This window comes from Oncorhynchus gorbuscha, unplaced genomic scaffold (genome assembly GCF_021184085.1).
Source record: "Oncorhynchus gorbuscha isolate QuinsamMale2020 ecotype Even-year unplaced genomic scaffold, OgorEven_v1.0 Un_scaffold_666, whole genome shotgun sequence".
Classification (NCBI taxonomy): Eukaryota; Metazoa; Chordata; class Actinopteri; order Salmoniformes; family Salmonidae; genus Oncorhynchus; species Oncorhynchus gorbuscha.
Genome location: NW_025745759.1, coordinates 109,654 through 136,931, shown reverse-complemented (window position 1 = coordinate 136,931; position 27,278 = coordinate 109,654). Strand labels below are relative to the sequence as shown.

The following is a 27,278-nucleotide window of genomic DNA, read 5'->3' as shown; positions in this document are numbered from 1 at the left end:
GAAAATCGCTCTAGACTACACAATTATCTTTGATACAAAGACGGCTATGTAGCTAGCTATGTAGCTAGCTACGATCAAACAAATCAAACCGTTGTACTGTAATGGAATGAAATGAAAATGTGATACTACCTGTAGAGCGAAGCGGAATGCGACCGGGTTGTTGAGTTCTATTCGGAAGACGTTGGCTAGCTGTTGGCTAGCTAGCAGTGTCTAGCTGGCTAGCTAACCTCGGTAAATTAAGATAATCACTCTAAGACTACACACTCTAAACTACACAATTATCTTGGATACGAAGACGGCAAAGACAGCTATGTAGCTAGCTAACACTACACTAATCAAGTCGTTCAGTTGAGTGTAATAGTTTCTACAGTGCTGCTAATCGGTGGACGTTTGATGTTTGCTTGTTTGCAGACTTTTTGTACAGCTTTGACAGTGCTACAAGGCATTCTATGATAGAACTGTGTTATGAAACGTGTCAAATTAAAAACTTATTTAACTCGTCAAATAGTGTTATATCACGTTACAATATACTGGTTACATTATACTGCCTCCACGTTACAATATACTGGTTACATTATACTGCCTCCACGTTACAATATACTGGTTACATTATACTGCCTCCACGTTACAATATACTGGTTACATTATACTGCCTCCACGTTACAATATACTGGTTACATTATACTGCCTCCACGTTACAATATACTGTCTCCACGTTACAATATACTGCCTCCACATTACATTATACTGCCTTTACATTACATTATACTGCCTCCACGTTACAATATACTGGTTACATTATACTGACTCCACGTTACAATATACTGGTTACATTATACTGACTCCACGTTACAATATACTGGTTACATTATACTGTCTCCACGTTACATTATACTGTCTCCAGCTCACGTTACATTATACTGCCTCCACGTTACAATATACTGGTTACATTATACTGCCTCCACGTTACAATATACTGCCTCCACATTACATTATACTGCCTTTACATTACATTATACTGCCTCCACGTTACAATATACTGGTTACATTATACTGCCTCCACGTTACAATATACTGGAGAAGAGTTACATTATACTGCCTCCACGTTACAATATACTGGTTACATTATACTGTCTCCACGTTACATTATACTGTCTCCAGCTCACGTTACATTATACTGTCTCCACGTTACAATATACTGCCTCCACATTACATTATACTGCCTTTACATTACATTATACTGCCTCCACGTTACAATATACTGGTTACATTATACTGCCTCCACGTTACAATATACTGGTTACATTATACTGCCTCCACGTTACAATATACTGGTTACATTATACTGTCTCCACGTTACATTATACTGTCTCCAGCTCACGTTACATTATACTGTCTCCACGTTACAATATACTGTCTCCACGTTACATTATACTGCCTCCACGTTACAATATACTGGTTACATTATACTGTCTCCACATTACATTATACTGCCTCTACATTACATTATACTGCCTCTACATTACATTATACTGTCTCCAGCTCACGTTACATTATACTGTCTCCACGTTACAATATACTGGTTACATTATACTGTCTCCACGTTACAATATACTGTCTCCACGTTACAATATACTGCCTCCACGTTACAATATACTGTCTCCACGTTACAATATACTGTCTCCACGTTACAATATACTGCCTCCACATTACATTATACTTCCTCTACATTACAATATACTGTCTCCACGTTACAATATACTGTCTCCACGTTACAATATACTGTCTCCACGTTACATTATACTGCCTCCACATTACATTATACTGCCTCCACATTACATTATACTGCCTCCACATTACATTACATTATACTGTCTCCACATTACATTACATTATACTGCCTCTACATTACATTATACTGCCTCTACATTACATTATACTGCCTCCACATTACATTATACTGTCTCCACATTACATTATACTGCCTCTACATTACATTATACTGCCTCCACATTACATTATACTGCCTCTACATTACATTATACTGCCTCTACATTACATTATACTGCCTCTACATTACATTATACTGCCTCTACATTACATTATACTGCCTCTACATTACATTATACTGCCTCTACATTACATTATACTGCCTCTACATTACATTATACTGCCTCTACATTACATTATACTGCCTCTACATTACATTATACTGCCTCTACATTACATTATACTGCCTCTACGTTACATTATACTGTCTCCACGTTACATTATACTGTCTCCAGTTCACGTTACATTATACTGTCTCCAGTTCACGTTACATTATACTGTCTCCAGTTCACGTTACAATATACTGTCTCCAGTTCACGTTACAATATACTGTCTCCAGTTCACGTTACAATATACTGTCTCCAGTTCACGTTACAATATACTGTCTCCAGTTCACGTTACATTATACTGCCTCACATTACATTATACTGCCTCACATTACATTATACTGCCTCACATTACATTATACTGCCTCACATTACATTATACTGCCTCTACATTACATTATACTGCCTCCACGTTACAATATACTGTCTCCAGTTCACGTTACAATATACTGTCTCCAGTTCACGTTACAATATACTGTCTCCAGTTCACGTTACATTATACTGTCTCCAGTTCACGTTACATTATACTGTCTCCAGTTCACGTTACATTATACTGTCTCCAGCTCACGTTACATTATACTGTCTCCACATTATACTGTCTCCAGCTCACGTTACATTATACTGCCTCACATTACATTATACTGCCTCTACATTACATTATACTGCCTCTACATTACATTATACTGCCTCCACGTTACAATATACTGCCTCCACGTTACAATATACTGCCTCTACATTACATTATACTGCCTCTACATTACATTATACTGCCTCTACATTACATTATACTGCCTCTACATTACATTATACTGTCTCCAGTTCACGTTACATTATACTGTCTCCAGTTCACGTTACAATATACTGTCTCCAGTTCACGTTACAATATACTGTCTCCAGTTCACGTTACAATATACTGTCTCCAGTTCACGTACAATACAATATACTGTCTCCAGTTCACGTTACAATATACTGTCTCCAGTTCACGTTACAATATACTGTCTCCAGTTCACGTTACAATATACTGTCTCCAGTTCACGTTACAATATACTGTCTCCAGTTCACGTTACAATATACTGTCTCCAGTTCACGTTACAATATACTGTCTCCAGTTCACGTTATACAATATATACTGTCTCCAGTTCACGTTACAATATACTGTCTCCAGTTCACGTTACAATATACTGTCTCCAGTTCACGTTACAATATACTGTCTCCAGTTCACGTTACAATATACTGTCTCCAGTTCACGTTACAATATACTGTCTCCAGTTCACGTTACAATATACTGTCTCCAGTTCACGTTACAATATACTGTCTCCAGTTCACGTTACAATATACTGTCTCCAGTTCACGTTACAATATACTGTCTCCAGTTCACGTTACAATATACTGTCTCCAGTTCACGTTACAATATACTGTCTCCAGTTCACGTTACAATATACTGTCTCCAGTTCACGTTACAATATACTGTCTCCAGTTCACGTTACAATATACTGTCTCCAGTTCACGTTACAATATACTGTCTCCAGTTCACGTTACAATATACTGTCTCCAGTTCACGTTACAATATACTGTCTCCAGTTCACGTTACAATATACTGTCTCCAGTTCACGTTACAATATACTGTCTCCAGTTCACGTTACAATATACTGTCTCCAGTTCACGTTACAATATACTGTCTCCAGTTCACGTTACAATATACTGTCTCCAGTTCACGTTACAATATACTGTCTCCAGTTCACGTTACAATATACTGTCTCCAGTTCACGTTACAATATACTGTCTCCAGTTCACGTTACAATATACTGTCTCCAGTTCACGTTACAATATACTGTCTCCAGTTCACGTTACAATATACTGTCTCCAGTTCACGTTACAATATACTGTCTCCAGTTCACGTTACAATATACTGTCTCCAGTTCACGTTACAATATACTGTCTCCAGTTCACGTTACAATATACTGTCTCCAGTTCACGTTACAATATACTGTCTCCAGTTCACGTTACAATATACTGTCTCCAGTTCACGTTACAATATACTGTCTCCAGTTCACGTTACAATATACTGTCTCCAGTTCACGTTACAATATACTGTCTCCAGTTCACGTTACAATATACTGTCTCCAGTTCACGTTACAATATACTGTCTCCAGTTCACGTTACAATATACTGTCTCCAGTTCACGTTACAATATACTGTCTCCAGTTCACGTTACAATATACTGTCTCCAGTTCACGTTACAATATACTGTCTCCAGTTCACGTTACAATATACTGTCTCCAGTTCACGTTACAATATACTGTCTCCAGTTCACGTTACATTATACTGCCTCACATTACATTATACTGCCTCTACGTTACATTATACTGCCTCCACGTTACAATATACTGTCTCCAGTTCACGTTACAATATACTGTCTCCACGTTACATTATACTGTCTCCAGTTCACGTTACAATATACTGCCTCTTCATTACATTATACTGCCTCTTCATTACATTATACTGCCTCCACGTTACATTATACTGCCTCTTCATTACATTATACTGCCTCATCATTACATTATACTGCCTCTTCATTACATTATACTGCCTCTACATTACATTATACTGCCTCTACATTACATTATACTGCCTCTACATTACATTATACTGCCTCTACATTACATTATACTGCCTCTACATTACATTATACTGCCTCTACATTACATTATACTGCCTCCAGCTCACATTGTATTATAGGCAAACTATACCCTATGCAGCTGAATGGCAATAGGGTGGCACACTTTATGAGTTGAGATTGAGAAATTAAAATAGCTTATTTTTAAATCGTGGCCACAAGTTAACACGCAGTTGCATTTAGAATTGTTATTTGTTACGCAATGACTGGGCTGACCAATGACTGGCCTTACAAAAACAGGTTTCACTCCAGTCGTCTACAGACTTTGAGGAGCTTCTCTGGTGCTGTCTGACAGGTGGTAGACTATTCCTCTCTAACTAGTGTGTGTGTGTGTGTGTGTGTGTGTGTGTGTGTGTGTGTGTGTGTGTGTGTGTGTGATTTAATAAAATGCATGACGACTAATGAAAATACACGTGCCAATTTAATTCCACAAAATGATGCACATTTTTACTGTTAAGCATGACCGGTCAAATGTTTTTCTGGTCGCTAACCGGTTAACATCCCTACTTCATAAATATTCATAGTTGATATATTCCCCTGTTGTATCTGGTTCCAGGTCTATGTTTCCTAGATGCATTAAGATATTATAATGCTGTTTGTTTGTTGTATGTAGTGCAGACAACTGACAACTTCTATTCCACATTTTAGCAATATCACAGCATGTAATATTGGGTTACATGAGTTTGTGGCCCATCCTCCTTCCTGCCAGGCATATTCTGCACTTTTTCAGTTAAACGGGTGTGTCACAATATTGATCAATTTAATCTCTTTTACAGTAAAACACTTTTACACAACCATCAACTGGGAGACATTAGGGATGTGAAAAAACATAGTTGTGTTTTGTTCTACATCGGGTAGAAGTATCTCTAATGTAGGGCCTTGCCACTGGACTACAAGTAAGGAAATGTCAGATAATTGAGATGTCTGATGTCTTTTCTCTGTCATCTTTAAGGTAACTCCACTTCCTGGTCCCAACATTCTCAACCCAGGAGAGCCAATTGGAAGAAGCCCTCAGAAGTAAGTCACCTAACCCCTCACCCAGCTTCTGTCTGCTTGTTGCTGTGTGCTGATGAATGTCGTCTGTCCCAGTTATTTAATGATCTGTTTGTCCCTATTTTAGGCTTGGGAGGTTGACCATATATATCGTATACCGGGTTATTTGAAAAAGGCAATGGTATAGTTTTTTTCAATATCATCAAAACTATCCGTTTTTTAGTAAGTTAATACCTGGAGTCAACTTGTACAATACGTTAGGGAGATGAAGCAGGTTGCCATTTCTTAGTTTCACCTGTTACATCATTTTACATTATGACTGTTCCCCAAAAACAGTTGAGACAGTCAATTATTTGTTTGTACAACGGGCCAATGCCGGAGACGGTGAGTCTATAGTGTCCATCGTAGGGTAGGCGATATACCAATTCTGTAGAAAGAGAGGGATCCAATTCTGAAATAGTGTTTAATACACACATGTTGACAATAAATGTGGCTAAATTCACAGTTGATAATTTAACGCGTTCATCATTTTATGTGACGTCCTGGTTGGTCAACAAGCCACGTCAAATAGTAATATATATTTTCTGACACGCAAAGACCCAAACTCCTTTTCATAGACATCCTGGTTGAGAATGAAACGACTGAACAACGAAACAGCACAGCAAGTAAGTTAAATAAATAGTTTTTGATGATGTTTTACTGGTAATGTGGACATACGTAAATGCCAACAAAATAACTTTTTGGTCAGTGTGGTGTTTGTGTGTAACCTTTATTTAACTAGGCAAGTCACTTTTAAGAACAAATTCTTATTTACAATGACTGCCTACCCCAACCAAACCCAGACGACGCTGGGCCAATTGTGCGCTGCCCTATGGGACTCTCAATCACAGCTGGATGTGATACAGCCTGGATTTGAACCAGGGACTGTAGTGACACCTCTTGCATTAAGATGCAGTGCCTTGGACCACTGTGTCCATGTGTTTGTGTTATCTATTTAACCCATTGTGTAAATGGCTGCTCCATTTTAAATCAGTGTTTTTGGGAAAATAACGGATATCGGTATCATCCAAAAATGGCATATCGGTGCATCACTATAGTTGTTCCACTGTTCCAAATGGTCAGAAATAATATTGTAATCTGACACACACAATACTCTCACAGCACTGCTCCTTTACTCTCCTTTGTCTGGATCTCCTCCTTATAGCAGCCTTGTAGAACCACCATGGAGCTGGAGGCCTGCTCCTTTACCCTCCTTATAGCAGCCTTGTAGAACCACCATGGAGCTGGAGGCCTGCTCCTTTACCCTCCTTATAGCAGCCTTGTAGAACCACCATGGAGCTGGAGGCCTGCTCCTTTACCCTCCTTATAGCAGCCTTGTAGAACCACCATGGAGCTGGAGGCCTGCTCCTTTACCCTCCTTTGTCTTGATCTCCTCCTTATAGCAGCCTTGTAGAACCACCATGGAGCTGGAGGCCTGCTCCTTTACCCTCCTTATAGCAGCCTTGTAGAACCACCATGGAGCTGGAGGCCTGCTCCTTTACCCTCCTTTGTCCTGATCTCCTCCTTATAGCAGCCTTGTAGAACCACCATGGAGCTGGAGGCCTGCTCCTTTACCCTCCTTACAGCAGCCTTGTAGAACCACCATGGAGCTGGAGGCCTGCTCCTTTACCCTCCTTATAGCAGCCTTGTAGAACCACCATGGAGCTGGAGGCCTGCTCCTTTACCCTCCTTATAGCAGCCTTGTAGAACCACCATGGAGCTGGAGGCCTGCTCCTTTACCCTCCTTTGTCTTGATCTCCTCCTTATAGCAGCCTTGTAGAACCACCATGGAGCTGGAGGCCTGCTCCTTTACCCTCCTTATAGCAGCCTTGTAGAACCACCATGGAGCTGGAGGCCTGCTCCTTTACCCTCCTTTGTCCTGATCTCCTCCTTATAGCAGCCTTGTAGAACCACCATGGAGCTGGAGGCCTGCTCCTTTACCCTCCTTACAGCAGCCTTGTAGAACCACCATGGAGCTGGAGGCCTGCTCCTTTACCCTCCTTACAGCAGCCTTGTTGAACCACCATGGAGCTGGAGGCCTGCTCCTTTACCCTCCTTATAGCAGCCTTGTAGAACCACCATGGAGCTGGAGGCCTGCTCCTTTACCCTCCTTTGTCTGGATCTCCAGTAGTTTCCACAACTAAGTCAAATGTCTTCCACACATCTGACTTTCTCTTTCCCTCCTGAGCAACCAGTAAACATTTGCCTGTTGAGTCCATTTTGCTGTTACGGTGTTCAGAGTTGGTTATAACCAACGGATTGATTTGATTATGATAGGCTATTGATAACGTGCATGTGATACATACATGTTTCACATGGAGAGAGCAAGGGTTGAGGGAATAGGGAATGTTATTCCTAAACAAATGAGGGATTTCGGTAACAACTTTTCAATCAGAAATGGCTGTGATTATGTTGCAGCTTCAGCAACAAGCCTGAGAGGGCGAGTGCGATAAACTCCGATGTTCTGTGGTGGTCGCCGCGGCAGGGAGGAGACAGACAACAGGTGCTAGTTACAGTCAGTCTTTTTTTTTTTTTTACACAGCGCAGCATGTCTGAGCCCGGCCCTACACAATCAAATCAATCTCGTACTCATTCTAGAGTAATTTGTGTGTGTTAATTAATTAATCAAACAGTGCGCTTAAAGAATCAGACAAGCTCAGTGCATACAGTTTATTAAAACACAGGGTGTGTCAATATATGAAGAAATACTTGTTTAAAAATGCTTCAATCATTTGGTCGAAAGAACACGACTCGCTCCTGTCCTACCCTACACTCATCAATTACTTAGTGAGTGATCTGTCTGTCTATATGTCCCAGTTAGTGAGTGATCTCTCTGTGTCTCTATGTCCCAGTTAGTGAGTGATCTTTTTGTGTCTCTATGTCCCATTTAGTGAGTGATCTGTCTGTGTCCCAGGTATTAAGTGAGTGTCTGTCTGTGTCCCTGTGTTGTGCAGGTGTTCAGGACAGACTTCATCACGGCCATGAAGCTCCATGACACGTACCAACTGAACCCTGAGGATTACTACGTCCTGGCCGACCCCTGGAGACAGGAGTGGGAGAAGGGAGTCCAGGTCCCTGTCAGCCCTCACACCATCCCCCAGCCTGTAGCCCGGTAGGACATGTAGCCCTCACACCATCCCTCAGCCTGTAGCCCGGTAGGACATATAGCCCTCACACCATCCCTCAGCCTGTAGCCCGGTAGGACATATAGCCTAAACACCATCCCCCAGCCTGTAGCCCGGTAAGACATATAGCCCAGTAGGACATGTAGCCTGTAGCTCGGTAAGACATGTAGCCCGGTAAGACGTGTAGCCCAGTAGGACACGTAGCCTGTAGCCCGGTAGGACATGTAGCCCGGTAGGACATGTAGCCCGGTAGGACATGTAGCCCGGTAGGACATTTAGCCCGGTAGGACATGTAGCCTGTAGCTCGGTAGAACCTGTAGCTCGGTAGGACCTGTAGCTCGGTAGGACATGTTGCCTAAACACCATCCCTCAAGCCCGGTAGGACATGTTGCCTAAACACCATCCCTCAAGCCCGGTAGGACATGTTGCCTAAACACCATCCCTCAAGCCCGGTAGGACATGTTGCCTAAACACCATCCCTCAAGCCCGGTAGGACATGTTGCCTAAACACCATCCCTCAAGCCCGGTAGGACATGTCGCCTAAACACCATCCCTCAACCTGTAGCCCAGTAGGACATGTAGCCTAAACACCATCCCTCAACCTGTAGCCCAGTAGGACATGTAGCCTCAACACCATCCCTCAGCCTGTAGCCCAGTAGGACATGTCGCCTAAACACCATCCCTCAACCTGTAGCCCAGTAGGACATGTAGCCTAAACACCATCCCTCAACCTGTAGCCCAGTAGGACATGTAGCCTAAACACCATCCCTCAACCTGTAGCCCAGTAGGACATGTAGCCTAAACACCATCCCTCAACCTGTAGCCCAGTAGGACATGTAGCCTAAACACCATCCCTCAACCTGTAGCCCAGTAGGACATGTAGCCTCAACACCATCCCTCAACCTGTAGCCCAGTAGGACATGTAGCCTCAACACCATCCCTCAGCCTGTAGCCCAGTAGGACATGTAGCCTAAACACCACCCCTCAGCCTGTAGCCCAGTAGGACATGTAGCCTAAACACCATCCCTCAACCTGTAGCCCAGTAGGACATGTAGCCTAAACACCATCCCTCAACCTGTAGGACATGTAGCCTAAACACCATCCCTCAACCTGTAGGACATGTAGCCTAAACACCATCCCTCAACCTGTAGGACATGTAGCCTAAACACCATCCCTCAACCTGTAGGACATGTAGCCTAAACACCATCCCTCAACCTGTAGCCCAGTAGGACATGTAGCCTAAACACCATCCCTCAACCTGTAGGACATGTAGCCTAAACACCATCCCTCAACCTGTAGCCCAGTAGGACATGTAGCCTAAACACCATCCCTCAACCTGTAGGACATGTAGCCTAAACACCATCCCTCAACCTGTAGGACATGTAGCCTAAACACCATCCCTCAACCTGTAGCCCAGTAGGACATGTAGTAGGCCAGTGGCAAGGCCCTACATTAGAGATGCTTCTACCCGAGGTAGAACAAAACACAACTATGTTTTTTCACATCCCTAATGTCTCCCAGTTGATGGCTGTGTAAAAGTGTTTTACTGTAAAAGAGATTAAATTGATCAATATTGTGACACACCCCTTTAACTGAAAAAGTGCAGAATATGCCTGGCAGGAAGGAGGATGGGCCACAAACTCATGTAACCCAATATTACATGCTGTGATATTGCTAAAATGTGGAATAGAAGTTGTCAGTTGTCTGCACTACATACAACAAACAAACAGCATTATAATATCTTAATGCATCTAGGAAACATAGACCTGGAAACAGATACAACAGGGGAATATATCAACTATGAATATTTATAATGAATATAAGCTTTACTTTGTGTTAGCTGATTAATAGACAACTTTCCAAGTCAAATGTTCTCTCATTCAGTGGTTTATGGGCCTGTCTGACAAGAATACACACAGTAAACATGTTTTTTTCTATGCTGTGGCTATTGTAATCGTCACTAAGGAAAACAAGTGGGCTCAGACATCAAAATGACATTTTGGGGTCCAAGGTTCCTTAAAGAGTTTTGTATCTTTAGCTACTACTCTTGCAATTTAGTCAGGGGGCCACCACAGGTTTATCTTTGGGGTTCAAAATCCAATATGGCTGCCATACTACCATTTGATGGAGGACAAATCTCATGTAAATATGATTTTTGTAGATGAGGCATTCTCTTCTGAATTGTGGTGTAAATCCATTTTATTCTGTATCCATTATGGCCAACATAAACACCTTCACCTTGTCATGGAAATTTCCTCTATTTACCAAATAATGGGAGCAAACCACACACACAAGTCCGAGTTAGTTATCAAAGTCCATCTTTATAATATATGCCATTTAGCAGACGCTTTTATCCAAAGCGACTTACAGTCATGTGTGCATACATTCTACGTATGGGTGGTCCCGGGGATTGAACCCACTACCCTGGCGTTACAAGCGCCATGCTCTACCAACTGAGCTACAGAAGGACCATATGAGCTCTATCACAATCCTGTGACTCTCACGTAATTCAGTGTCTCTCAGTGAATTCTCTGAGAGCCCCTTCTGCATTGCAACTGCGATCCTTTTAATAGCAAAGAACACACATAGTCAGACAGCATAGACATAATAAATCATTCAGCTTTGTCTCCTGACTCAAACCCCAGAACCATAAACCAATCCTCCATATCAACAGGCATATATCAAATTGTCATTTAGATACAACCAATTCTAAATACAACCAATCCTGGACAAACTCACAGAGAGGAGAATGATTGCTATAGGTTAAGATAGGGACAACATTTAGAGGGAGCATAGAATGATTCCAGACATGGCCATCCTCCTCTCCCCGATGGGAAAAGTAGGGAGTGACTCCACACAGACACAGTGGAGCAAAAGATATGTTTACACATGATGCCACTTTGACCTCTCCCCTCTCTGCGGCCCAAGCAACTTAGTCTTGACATAGAACAGATAACTGCAACCTCGTCACAGTATTATACAAAAATACCATTCTGATGAGAAGTAACTTATGAACATATGATGAATATAAAACATCTTACCTATGTTACCACCCAATTCTGATTATTTCCACAACAACCTGCAGATAAATTGCCCTGGTTTATCTGGTATTGTTTTATTGTGTTTTAAGGGGTTTCCTAAGGCTCTTGGTATAACTAGACTATGAGTGGCACTGCCATGCCTCTGTTTTGTTTGAATAGCTGAGGACAATTAGCTTGTCAGTGTTTTTTTACAACACAAGCACATAGTAGTGTAACCAGGTTCCTGTATTACTACAGTCAGCTACTCTCGTCGTGGATATGTACAGCTCTAACATTTCCCTTTTTACCCACTGAAACTGTGGACAAGGTTGATTCCAAGTCTTTGAGGTTACAGGACATGAGCATGTCCTAACAGGAAGAGGAGAAATGGTAGCCAGTAGTGGTTGTAGTTCTGGGGCCTGACCAGGTTACACAGCTAACAGTAGTGGTTGAGGCCTGACCAGGTTACACAGCTAACAGTAGTGGTTGGGGCCTGACCAGGTTACACAGCTAACAGTAGTGGTTGTAGTTCTGGGACCTGACCAGGTTACACAGCTAACAGTAGTGGTTGTAGTTCTGGGACCTGACCAGGTTACACAGCTAACAGTAGTGGTTGTAGTTCTGGGACCTGACCAGGTTACACAGCTAACAGTAGTGGTTGTAGTTCTGGGGCCTGACCAGGTTAAACAGCTAACAGTAGTGGTTGAGGCCTGACCAGGTTACACAGCTAACAGTAGTGGTTGTAGTTCTGGGGCCTGACCAGGTAACACAGCTAACAGTAGTGGTTGTAGTTCTGGGGCCTGACCAAATCAAAGTTTATTTGTCACGTGTGCCGAATACAACAGGTGGACCTTACAGTGAAATGCTTACAAGCAGGGCAATTTAAACAATAGGTAAGTAAAGAAATACAAAATAAAAATAATTGTAAAATGACAGTGAAAATAACAGAAGCGAGGCTTTATACAGGTGGTACTGGTACAGAGTCAATGTACGGGGCACCGCTTAGTTTAGTTAATTGAGGTAATATGTACGTGAATGTATGTTTCTTTTCACATTCTTTGTGGATCTGTGTAATCTGAGGGATATATGTGTCTCTAATATGGTCATACATTGGGCAAAGGGTTTAGGAAGTGCAGCTCAGTTTCCACCTAATTTTGTGGGCAGTGAGCACATAGGCAGACCTGGCTCTCAAGAGAAGACAGGCTAAGGCTATGCTCACTGATTCTGTACATAGTCAAAGCTTTCCTTAAGTTTGGGTCAGTCACAGTGGTCAGGTATTCTAGTTTTATGTTTTTTTGTTAATTCTTTCCAATGTGTCAAGTAATTATCTTTTTGTTTTCTTATGATTTAGTTGGGTCTAATTGTGCTGTTGTCCTGGGGCTCTGTAGGGTGTGTTTGTGTTTGTGAACAGAGCCCCAGGACCAGTTTGCTTAGTAGGGGACTCTTCTCCAGGTTCATCTCTCTAGTTGATGGCTTTGTTATGGAAGGTTTGGGCATCGCTTCCTTTTAGGTGGTTGTAGAATTTAACAGCTCTTTTCTGGATTTTGATAATTAGTGGGTATCGGCCTGATTCTGCTCTGCATGCATTATTTGGTGTTTTATGTTGTACACAGAGGATATTTTTGCAGAATTCTGATGCAGAGTCTCAATTTGTTGTTTGTCCCATTTTGTGAAGTCTTGGTTGGTGAGCAGACCCCAGACCTCACAACCATAAAGTGCAGTGGGTTCTATAACTGATTCAAGTATTTTTAGCCAGGTCCAAATTGGTATGTTGAATTTTATGTTCCTTTTCGTGGCATAGAAGGCCCTTCTTGCCTTGTCTCTCAGTTCGTTCACAGCTTTGTGGAAGTTACCTGTGGCACTGATGTTTAGGCCAAGGTATGTATAGTTTTTTTGTATACTCTAGGGCAACGGTGTCTAGATGGACTTTGTATTTGTGGTCCTGGTCTTACTGAGATTTACTGTCAGGGCCCAGGTCTGTTAGGGCCCAGGTCTGTTAGGGCCCAGGTCTGTTAGGGCCCAGGTCTGTTAGGGCCCAGGTCTGGCAGAATCTGTGCAGAAGATCTAGGTGCTGCTGTAGGCCCTCCTTGGTTGGTGACAGAAGCACCAGATCATCAGCAAACAGACATTTGACTTCAGATTCTAGTAGGGTGAGGCTGGGTGCTGCAGACTTTTCTAGTGCCCTCACCAATTCATTGATATATAAAGTCAGCAAAAAGAAACGTCCCTTTTCCAGGACTCTGTCTTTCAAAGATGATTCGTAAAATTTCAAATAACTTCACAGATCTTCATTGTAAAGGGTTTAAACATTGTTTCCCATGCTTGTTCAGTGAACCATAAACAATTAATGAACATGCACCTGTTAAGACTCGAACAGCTTACAGACTGTCGGAAATTAAGGTCACAGTTATGAAAACGTAGGACACTAAAGAGGCCTTTCTACTGACTCTGAAAAACACCAAAAGAAAGATGCCCAGGGTCCCTGCTCATCTGCGTGAATGTGCCTTAGGCATGCTGCAAGGAGGCATGAGGACTACAGATGTGACCAGGGCAATAAATTGCAATGTCCGTACTGTGAGACGCCTTAGACAGCGCTACAGGGAGAACAGCTGATCGTCCTCGCAGTGGCAGACCACGTGTAACAACACCTGCACAGGATTGCTACATCCGAACATCACACCTGCGGGGTCAGGTACAGGATGTAAACAACAACTGCCCGAGTTACACCAGGAACACACAATCCCTCCATCAATGCTCAGTCTGTCCTCAATAGGCTGAGAGAGGCTGGACTGAGGGCTTGTTGTAAGGCAGGACCTCACCAGACCTGTTGGATTGGAGGGTGAGGGCTAGGGCCACCCCCCCAGAAATGTCTGGGAACTTGCAGGTCCCTTGGTGGAAGAGTGAGGTAACATCTCACAGCAAGAACTGTCAAATCTGGTGCAGTCCATGAGGAGGAGATGCACTGCAGTACTTAATGCAGCTGGTGGCCACACCAGATACTGACTGTTACTTTTGATTTAGACCCCCCTTTGTTCAGGAACACATTATTCCATTTATGTTAGTCACATGTCTGTGGAACTTGTTCAGTTTATGTCTGTTGTTGAATCTTGTTATGTTCATACAAATATTTACACATTAAGTTTGCTGAAAATAAACGCAGTTGACAATGAGAGGACATTTCTTTTTTGCTGAGTTTATGTATAACTATCTCTGTTCTCTAGTCATATCTAACCATCTCTGTTCTCTAGTCATATCTAACCATCTCTGTTCTCTAGTCATATCTGACCATCTCTGTTTTCTAGTCATATCTGACCATCTCTGTTCTCTAGTCATATCTGACCATCTCTGGTCTCTAGTCATATCTGACCATCTCTGTTCTCTAGTCATATCTGACCATCTCTGTTCTCTAGTCATATCTGACCATCTCTGTTCTCTAGTCATATCTGACCATCTCTGTTCTCTAGTCATATCTGACCATCTCTGTTCTCTAGTCATATCTCTGCTCTCTAGTCATATCTAACCATCTCTGTTCTCTAGTCATATCTGACCATCTCTGGTCTCTAGTCATATCTAACCATCTCTGTTCTCTAGTCATATCTGACCATCTCTGTTCTCTAGTCATATCTGACCATCTCTGTTCTCTAGTCATATCTGACCATCTCTGTTCTCTAGTCATATCTGACCATCTCTGTTCTCTAGTCATATCTCTGCTCTCTAGTCATATCTCTGTTCTCTAGTCATATCTAACCATCTCTGTTCTCTAGTCATATCTAACCATCTCTGTTCTCTAGTCATATCTGACCATCTCTGTTCTCTAGTCATATCTCTGCTCTCTAGTCATATCTAACCATCTCTGGTCTCTAGTCATATCTAACCATCTCTGTTCTCTAGTCATATCTGACCATCTCTGTTCTCTAGTCATACCTAACCATCTCTGGTCTCTCGTCATATCTAACTCTTTGATCATATCTCTGCTCTGTAGGGGAGTGGCTGAGCGGGGGATGGAGGTGATGTTCTCGACGCCTAAGAAGTGGATCCGTTCGGGTTGTTCAGGGGCGCTGGGGTACGTGGACATCCAGACCCTGGCTGAGGGGACGTGTCGTTACGACCTCAACGACACTGACGTGGCCTGGCTGGAGCTCATCAACCAGCAGTTCACTCTGATGGGTCAGTAGATTTACCCCCTCATCTACGGTTGTACAGCTTACTGTGTAGTATGGACTGTCGTGGTTCAGCGCTGTGTAGTATGGACTGTCGTGGTTCAGCGCTGTGTAGTATGGACTGTCTTGGTTCAGTGCTGTGTAGTTTGGACTGTCTTGGTTCAGTGCTGTGTAGTATGGACTGTCTTTGTTCAGTGCTGTGTAGTATGGACTGTCTTGGTTCAGTGCTGTGTAGTATGGACTGTCTTGGTTCAGTGCTGTGTAGTATGGACTGTCTTGGTTCAGTGCTGTGTAGTATGGACTGTCTTGGTTCAGTGCTGTGTAGTATGGACTGTCGTGGTTCAGTACTGTGTAGTATGGACTGTGTTGTGGTCCAGCGCTGTGTAGTATGGACTGTTGTGGTCCAGCGCTGTGTAGTATGGACTGTCTTGGTCCAGCGCTGTGTAGTATGGACTGTCTTGGTCCAGCGCTGTGTAGTATGGACTGTCTTGGTTCAGTGCTGTGTAGTATGGACTGTCGTGGTTCAGCGCTGTGTAGTATGGACTGTGTAGTGGTCCAGCGCTGTGTAGTATGGACTGTGTCGTGGTTCAGCTCTGTGTAGTATGGACTGTGTAGTATGGACTGTGTCGTGGTTCAGCGCTGTGTAGTATGGACTGTGTCGTGGTTCAGCGCTGTGTAGTATGGACTGTCTGTGGTCCAGCGCTGTGTAGTATGGACTGTCTGTGGTCCAGCGCTGTGTAGTATGGACTGTGTCGTGGTTCAGCGCTGTGTAGTATGGACTGTCTTGGTCCAGCGCTGTGTAGTATGGACTGTGTCGTGGTCCAGCGCTGTGTTGTATGGACTGTGTCGTGGTTCAGCGCTGTGTAGTAGGGACTGTCTTTGGTCCAGCGCTGTGTAGTATGGACTGTGTCGTGGTTCAGCGCTGTGTAGTATGGGCTGTGTCGTGGTTCAGCACTGTGTAGTATGGACTGTGTTGTGGTCCAGCGCTGTGTAGTATGGACTGTCTTGGTCCAGCGCTGTGTAGTATGGACTGTGTCGTGGTCCAGCGCTGTGTAGTATGGACTGTGTCGTGTTTCAGCGCTGTGTAGTATGGACTGTGTCGTGGTCCAGCTCTGTGTAGTATGGACTGTGTCGTGGTTCAGCGCTGTGTAGTATGGACTGTGTCGTGGTTCAGCGCTGTGTAGTATGGACTGTGTCGTGGTTCAGCGCTGTGTAGTATGGACTGTGTCGTGGTTCAGCACTGTGTAGTATGGACTGTGTCGTGGTCCAGCGCTGTGTAGTATGGACTGTCTTGGTCCAGCGCTGTGTAGTATGGACTGTGTCGTGGTCCAGCGCTGTGTAGTATGGACTGTGTCGTGGTCCAGCGCTGTGTAGTATGGACTGTCTTGGTCCAGCGCTGTGTAGTATGGACTGTGTCGTGGTCCAGCGCTGTGTAGTATGGACTGTGTCGTGTTTCAGCGCTGTGTAGTATGGACTGTGTCGTGGTCCAGCTCTGTGTAGTATGGACTGTGTCGTGGTTCAGCGCTGTGTAGTATGGACTGTGTCGTGGTTCAGCGCTGTGTAGTATGGACTGTGTCGTGGTCCAGCGCTGTGTAGTATGGACTGTCTTGGTCCAGCGCTGTGTAGTATGGACTGTGTCGTGGTCCAGCTCTGTGTAGTATGGACTGTGTCGTGGTCCAGCTCTGTGTAGTATGGACTGTGTCGTGGTCCAGCGCTGTGCAGTGTTTAATGTTATTTGTTCTTCAGGCATGGTGCTGCTGGATGAGATGACCATGGAGAGAGTGATGGAGGAGTTTGAGAGGCGTTGCTATGACAGAATGAGCCATGCCATGGCAACGGAGGAGGGGCTTGGCATGGAGTACGACGAGGATGTTGTGTGTGACATCTGTCGGTCACCTGACAGCGAGGACAACAACGAGATGGTTTTCTGTGACAAGTGCAACATCTGTGTTCACCAGGTACGGTTCTGTAATCCAGCGTCATTGCCCTAGCACGCGTCCAACTCAACCCAGAGGACTGAGTCTCTGGGGTTTCCTCTTTCCTTGTACTTGATTGATAAATTAAGGTCACTGATTAGTAAGGATCTCCCCTCACCTGGTTGTCTAGGTCACTGATTAGTAAGGATCTCCCCTCACCTGGTTGTCTAGGTCACTGATTAGTAAGGATCTCCCCTCATCTGGTTGTCTAGGTCACTGATTAGTAAGGATCTCCCCTCACCTGGTTGTCTAGGTCACTGATTAGTAAGGATCTCCCCTCACCTGGTTGTCTAGGTCACTGATTAGTAAGGATCTCCCCTCACCTGGTTGTCTAGGTCTTAATTGACCTAGACAACAGTATAGTGGCTATATGCCTGGTCTAATACATTATCACAGCACAGTGGCTATATGCCTGGTCTAATAAATTATTACAGCATAGTGGCTATATGCCTGGTCTAATACATTATCACAGCATTGTGGCTATATGCCTGGTCTAATACATTATCACAGCATAGTGGCTATATGCCTGGTCTAATACATTATCACAGCATAGTGGCTATATGCCTGGTCTAATACATTATCACAGCACAGTGGCTATATGCCTGGTCCAATACATTATCACAGCATAGTGGCTATATGTCTGGTCTAATACATTATCACAGCATATTGTCTGGTCTAATACAGTATTACAGCATATTGGCTATATGCCTGGTCTAATACATTATCACAGCATAGTGGCTATATGCCTGGTCTAATACATTATCACAGCATATTGTCTGGTCTAATACATTATCACAGCATATTGTCTGGTCTAATACATTATCACAGCATAGTGGCTATATGCCTGGTCTAATACATTATCACAGCATAGTGGCTATATGCCTGGTCTAATACATTATCACAGCATAGTGGCTATATGCCTGGTCTAATACATTATCACAGCATAGTGGCTATATGCCTGGTCTAATACATTATCACAGCATAGTGGCTATATGCCTGGTCTAATACATTATCACAGCATAGTGGCTATATGTCTGGTCTAATACATTATCACAGCATATTGTCTGGTCTAATACAGTATTACAGCATAGTGGCTATATGCCTGGTCTAATACATTATCACAGCATAGTGGCTATATGCCTGGTCTAATACATTATCACAGCACAGTGGCTATATGCCTGGTCTAATACATTATCACAGCATAGTGGCTATATGTCTGGTCTAATACATTATCACAGCATATTGTCTGGTCTAATACATTATCACAGCATAGTGGCTATATGCCTGGTCTAATACATTATCACAGCATAGTGGCTATATGCCTGGTCTAATACATTATCACAGCATATTGGCTATATGCCTGGTCTAATACATTATCACAGCATAGTGGCTATATGTCTGGTCTAATACATTATCACAGTGGCTATATGCCTGGTCTAATACATTATCACAGTGGCTATATGCCTGGTCTAATACATTATCACAGTGGCTATATGTCTGGTCTAATACATTATCACAGTGGCTATATGCCTGGTCTAATACATTATCATAGTGGCTATATGCCTGGTCTAATACATAATCACAGCATATTGTCTGGTCTAATACATTATCACAGCATAGTGGCTATATGTCTGGTCTAATACATTATTACAGCATAGTGGCTATATGCCTGGTCTAATACATTATCACAGCATAGTGGCTATATGCCTGGTCTAATACATTATCACAGCATAGTGGCTATATGTCTGGTCTAATACATTATTACAGCATAATGGCTATATGCCTGGTCTAATACATTATCACAGCACAGTGGCTATATGCCTGGTCTAACACATTATCACAGCATAGTGGCTATATGCCTGGTCTAACACATTATCACAGCACAGTGGCTATATGCCTGGTCTAACACATTATCACAGCATAGTGGCTATATGCCTGGTCTAATACATTATCACAGTGGCTATATGCCTGGTCTAATACATTATCACAGCATATTGTCTGGTCTAATACATAATCACAGCATAGTGGCTATATGCCTGGTCTAATACATTATCACAGCATATTGTCTGGTCTAATACATTATTACAGCATAGTGGCTATATGTCTGGTCTAATACATTATCACAGCATAGTGGCTATATGCCTGGTCTAATACATTATCACAGCATATTGGCTATATGCCTGGTCTAATACATTATCACAGCATAGTGGCTATATGTCTGGTCTAATATATTATCACAGTGGCTATATGCCTGGTCTAATACATTATCACAGCATATTGTCTGGTCTAATACATTATCACAGCATAGTGGCTATATGCCTGGTCTAATACATTATCACAGTGGCTATATGCCTGGTCTAATACATTATCACAGTGGCTATATGTCTGGTCTAATACATTATCACAGTGGCTATATGCCTGGTCTAATACATTATCATAGTGGCTATATGCCTGGTCTAATACATAATCACAGCATATTGTCTGGTCTAATACATTATCACAGCATAGTGGCTATATGTCTGGTCTAATACATTATTACAGCATAGTGGCTATATGCCTGGTCTAATACATTATCACAGCATAGTGGCTATATGCCTGGTCTAATACATTATCACAGCATAGTGGCTATATGTCTGGTCTAATACATTATTACAGCATAATGGCTATATGCCTGGTCTAATACATTATCACAGCACAGTGGCTATATGCCTGGTCTAACACATTATCACAGCATAGTGGCTATATGCCTGGTCTAACACATTATCACAGCACAGTGGCTATATGCCTGGTCTAACACATTATCACAGCATAGTGGCTATATGCCTGGTCTAATACATTATCACAGTGGCTATATGCCTGGTCTAATACATTATCACAGCATATTGTCTGGTCTAATACATAATCACAGCATAGTGGCTATATGCCTGGTCTAATACATTATCACAGCATATTGTCTGGTCTAATACATTATTACAGCATAGTGGCTATATGCCTGGTCTAATACATTATCACAGCATAGTGGCTATATGCCTGGTCTAATACATAATCACAGCATAGTGGCTATATGCCTGGTCTAATACATTATCACAGTGGCTATATGCCTGGTCTAATACATTATCACAGCATATTGTCTGGTCTAATACATTATCACAGCATAGTGGCTATATGTCTGGTCTAATACATTATCACAGCATAGTGGCTATATGCCTGGTCTAATACATTATCACAGCATAGTGGCTATATGCCTGGTCTAATACATTATCACAGCATATTGGCTATATGCCTGGTCTAATACATTATCACAGCATAGTGGCTATATGCCTGGTCTAATACATTATCACAGTGGCTATATGCCTGGTCTAATACATTATCACAGTGGCTATATGTCTGGTCTAATACATAATCACAGCATATTGTCTGGTCTAATACATTATCACAGCATAGTGGCTATATGTCTGGTCTAATACATTATTACAGCATAGTGGCTATATGCCTGGTCTAATACATTATCACAGCATAGTGGCTATATGCCTGGTCTAACACATTATCACAGCATAGTGGCTATATGCCTGGTCTAATACATTATCACAGCATATTGTCTGGTCTAATACATTATCACAGCATATTGGCTATATGCCTGGTCTAATACATAATCACAGCATAGTGGCTATATGCTTTGTCTAATACATTATCACAGTGGCTATATGCCTGGTCTAATACATTATCACAGCATAGTGGCTATATGTCTGGTCTAATACATTATTACAGCATAGTGGCTATATGCCTGGTCTAATACATTATCACAGCATAGTGGCTATATGACTGGTCTAATACATAATCACAGTGGCTATATGCCTGGTCTAATACATTATCACAGCATAGTGGCTATATATGCCTGGTCTAATACATAATCACAGTGGCTATATGCCTGGTCTAATACATTATCACAGCATAGTTGCTATATGCCTGGTCTAATACATTATCACAGCATAGTGGCTATATGTCTGGTCTAATACATTATTACAGCATAGTGGCTATATGCCTGGTCTAATACATTATCACAGCATAGTGGCTATATGCCTGGTCTAATACATTATCACAGCATATTGGCTATATGTCTGGTCTAATACATTATCACAGCATATTGGCTATATGTCTGGTCTAATACATTATCACAGCATATTGGCTATATGTCTGGTCTAATACATTATCACAGCATATTGGCTATATGTCTGGTCTAATACATTATCACAGCATATTGGCTATATGTCTGGTCTAATACATTATCACAGTGGCTATATGCCTGGTCTAATACATTATCACAGCATATTGTCTGGTCTAATACATTATTACAGCATAGTGGCTATATGTCTGGTCTAATACATTATCACAGCATGTTGGCTATATGCCTGGTCTAATACATTATCACAGCATAGTGGCTATATGCCTGGTCTAATACATTATCATAGTGGCTATATGCCTGGTCTAATACATTATCACAGCATATTGTCTGGTCTAATACATTATCACAGCATAGTGGCTATATGCCTGGTCTAATACATTATCACAGTGGCTATATGCCTGGTCTAATACATTAGCATAGTGGCTATATGCCTGGTCTAATACATTATCACAGCATAGTGGCTATATGCCTGGTCTAATACATTATCACAGCATAGTGGCTATATGCCTGGTCTAATACATTATCACAGCATAGTGGCTATATGCCTGGTCTAATACATTATCACAGTGGCTATATGCCTGGTCTAATACATTATCACAGCGGCTATATGCCTGGTCTAACACATTATCACAGCATAGTGGCTATATGCCTGGTCTAATACATTATCACAGCATAGTGGCTATATGCCTGGTCTAACACATTATCACAGCATAGTGGCTATATGCCTGGTCTAATACATTATCACAGCATAGTGGCTATATGCCTGGTCTAATACATTATCACAGCATATTGTCTGGTCTAATACATTATCACAGCATAGTGGCTATATGCCTGGTCTAATACATTATCACAGCATAGTGGCTATATGCCTGGTCTAATACATTATCACAGCACAGTGGCTATATGTCTGGTCTAATACATTATCACAGCACAGTGGCTATATGTCTGGTCTAATACATTATCACAGCATAGTGGCTATATGCCTGGTCTAATACATTAGCATAGTGGCTATATGCCTGGTCTAATACATTAGCATAGTGGCTATATGCCTGGTCTAATACATTATCACAGCATATTGGCTATATGTCTGGTCTAATACATTATCACAGCATATTGGCTATATGTCTGGTCTAATACATTATCACAGCATATTGGCTATATGTCTGGTCTAATACATTATCACAGCATATTGGCTATATGTCTGGTCTAATACATTATCACAGTGGCTATATGCCTGGTCTAATACATTATCACAGCATATTGTCTGGTCTAATACATTATTACAGCATGTTGGCTATATGCCTGGTCTAATACATTATCACAGCATAGTGGCTATATGCCTGGTCTAATACATTATCATAGTGGCTATATGCCTGGTCTAATACATTATCACAGCATATTGTCTGGTCTAATACATTATCACAGCATAGTGGCTATATGCCTGGTCTAATACATTATCACAGTGGCTATATGCCTGGTCTAATACATTAGCATAGTGGCTATATGCCTGGTCTAATACATTATCACAGCATAGTGGCTATATGCCTGGTCTAATACATTATCACAGCATAGTGGCTATATGCCTGGTCTAATACATTATCACAGCATAGTGGCTATATGCCTGGTCTAATACATTATCACAGTGGCTATATGCCTGGTCTAATACATTATCACAGCGGCTATATGCCTGGTCTAACACATTATCACAGCATAGTGGCTATATGCCTGGTCTAATACATTATCACAGCATAGTGGCTATATGCCTGGTCTAACACATTATCACAGCATAGTGGCTATATGCCTGGTCTAATACATTATCACAGCATAGTGGCTATATGCCTGGTCTAATACATTATCACAGCATATTGTCTGGTCTAATACATTATCACAGCATAGTGGCTATATGCCTGGTCTAATACATTATCACAGCATAGTGGCTATATGCCTGGTCTAATACATTATCACAGCACAGTGGCTATATGTCTGGTCTAATACATTATCACAGCACAGTGGCTATATGTCTGGTCTAATACATTATCACAGCATAGTGGCTATATGCCTGGTTTAATACATTATCACAGTATAGTGGCTATATGCCTGGTCTAATACATTATCACAGCACAGTGGCTATATGTCTGGTCTAATACATTATCACAGCATAGTGGCTATATGCCTGGTCTAATACATTAGCATAGTGGCTATATGCCTGGTCTAATACATTATCACAGCATAGTGGCTATATGCCTGGTCTAATACATTATCACAGCACAGTGGCTATATGTCTGGTCTAATACATTATCACAGCATAGTGGCTATATGCCTGGTCTAATACATTAGCATAGTGGCTATATGCCTGGTCTAATACATTATCACAGCATAGTGGCTATATGCCTGGTCTAATACATTATCACAGCACAGTGGCTATATGTCTGGTCTAATACATTATCACAGCATAGTGGCTATATGCCTGGTCTAATACATTAGCATAGTGGCTATATGCCTGGTCTAATACATTATCACAGCATAGTGGCTATATGCCTGGTCTAATACATTATCACAGCACCGTGGCTATATGCCTGGTCTAATACATTATCACAGCATAGTGGCTATATGCCTGGTCTAATACATTATCACAGCATAGTGGCTATATGCCTGGTCTAATACATTATCACAGTATAGTGGCTATATGCCTGGTCTAATACATTATCACAGCATAGTGGCTATATGCCTGGTCTAATACATTATCACAGCATATTGGCTATATGTCCGGTCTAATACATTATCACAGCAGTGGCTATATGCCTGGCCTGCCAATATTGTTCTTATCAGACCATATTATGTATCAAAACTAGAGCAAATAGATCAGCATCATTTTATTTATTTTTTTACTTGACTGATGGTACCTGCATCTGATGGTCATGGTGCTTTCAGGACAACTGGGAACTCTGGGGGGGCATCAGTGATTTTCAGATTGGGAAGTTGGAGCTCTAGAAAGATCACACCTCTCCCTCCGACTTGGAATTCTGAGTTTGATGACCGTTCAAAACTATTTCCCGATCGGATTTAGTTTTTTTCCCCAGAGTTCCCAGATGTTTTTGAATACGGCATTAGACTCAGTGGAGGGAGAGTCTCTTACCGTTCCTGCTCTCTCCTTCCTTTCCTCCGGTGAGACTGACCAGAGAGAGGGGCCTCCGTCTTCCATCTGTTGCTGTGCGACTCGAGTTTCACCATCTGTCTCATAGACAAATTCATGTTGTTCCTATGACCATCTGCCTCATGCACATATTCATGTTACTGTCCATTAACACGGTACTTCATTTTGTTTATCTGTCTGCCCCAGCCTCAAACTCAGGCACTGTGTGAAGCCAACTGACCCTCTCTGCCCATTCATCGCCATATACCCGTTGTTGTTGTCCTAGCTGTTTACCCGTTGTTGTTGTTGTCCTAGCTGTTTACCCGTTGTTGTTGTTGTCCTAGCTGTTTACCCGTTGTTGTTGTCCTAGCTGTTTACCCGTTGTTGTTGTTGTCCTAGCTGTTTACCCGTTGTTGTTGTTGTCCTAGCTGTTTACCCGTTGTTGTTGTTGTCCTAGCTGTTTACCCGTTGTTGTCCTAGCTGTTTACCCGTTGTTGTCCTGGCTGTTTACCCGTTGTTGTCCTGGCTGTTTACCCATTGTTGTCCTGGCTGTTTACCCGTTGTTGTCCTGGCTGTTTACCCGTTGTTGTCCTGGCTGTTTACCCGTTGTTGTTGTTGTTGTTGTCCTGGCTGTTTACCCGTTGTTGTCCTAGCTGTTTACCCGTTGTTGTTGTTGTCCTAGCTGTTTACTCGTTGTTGTTGTCTCACTCATTGTCGTCTTAGCTCTCCCAATCAACACCTGTGATTGCTTATGTTTTTCTCTAATGCCAATATGCCTTGTATACTGTTGTTTAGGGCAGCTCTCGTTGTTTTATTTTACTGCGGAGCCACTAGTCTTGCTCAACATGCCTCAGATAGCCCCCTTGTCCCACCCCCCACACATGCGGAGACCTCACCTAGCTTAACTGGTACCTCCAGAGATGCAACCTCTCTCATCGTCACTCTATGCCTAGGTTTACCCCCACTGTACTTGCACCCTACCTTACCCTTGTCTGTACATTATGCCCTGAATCTATGCTATCGTTCCAAGAAACCACGCCCAGAAATGTGCTCCTTTTATTCTGTTCCCAACGCACTAGACAACCAGTTCTTATAGCCATACCCTTATCCTACTCCTCTGTTCCTCTGGTGATGTAGAGGTGAATCCAGGCCCTGCAGTGCCTAGCTCCCCTCCTATTCCCCAGGTGCTCTCATTTGTTGACTTCTGCAACCGTAAAAGCCTTGGTTTCATGCATGTTAACATTAGAAGCCTCCTCCCTAAGTTTGTTTTATTCACTGCCCTAGCACACTCCACCAATCCGGATGTCCTAGCCGTGTCTGAATCCTGACTTAGGAAGGCCGCCAAAAACTCTGGAATTTCCATCCCCAATTACAACATTTTCCATCAAGACAGAACTGCTTAAGGGGGCGGAATTGCAATCTACTGTAGAGATTGCCTGCAGAGTTATGTCTTACTATCCAGGTCTATGCCCAAACAGTTTTAAAAATCCATCTCTCCAGAAATAAGTCTCTCACTGTTGCCGCTTGTTATAGACCCCCCTCAGCTCCTAGCAGTGCCCTGGACACCATATGTGAATTGATCGCCCCCCATCTATTGTCAGAGTTCGTACTGCTAGGCAACCTAAATTGGGATATGCTAAACACCCCGGCCGTCCTACAATCTAAGCTAGATGCCCTCAACCTCACACAAATTATCAACAAATCTACCAGCTACAACCCCAAATCCGTAAACATGGGCACCCTCATAGATATCATCCTGACCAACTTGCCCTCTAAATACAGCTCTGCTGTTTTCAACCAGGATCTCAGCGATCAC

At 42.4% G+C, this 27,278-nt stretch overlaps 1 protein-coding gene across 5 annotated transcripts in view; it reads left to right on the top strand.

The window, feature by feature from the left end:
* The window catches only part of jade1 (jade family PHD finger 1), a 63,825-nt gene that overhangs the window by 6,066 nt on the left and 30,481 nt on the right, over window positions 1-27,278 (top strand). For 4 of the 5 annotated variants that reach the window (XM_046335173.1, XM_046335172.1, XM_046335175.1 and 1 more), the window contains exons 3-6: window positions 5,786-5,850; window positions 8,820-8,977; window positions 15,993-16,177; window positions 17,917-18,128. In XM_046335173.1, coding sequence (XP_046191129.1) covers window positions 5,786-5,850; window positions 8,820-8,977; window positions 15,993-16,177; window positions 17,917-18,128 — 620 coding nt within the window. Of the gene's footprint in view, window positions 1-5,785; window positions 5,851-8,237; window positions 8,369-8,819; window positions 8,978-15,992; window positions 16,178-17,916; window positions 18,129-27,278 lie in introns of those variants that run through there. The other variant, XM_046335176.1, reaches the window with a different exon arrangement.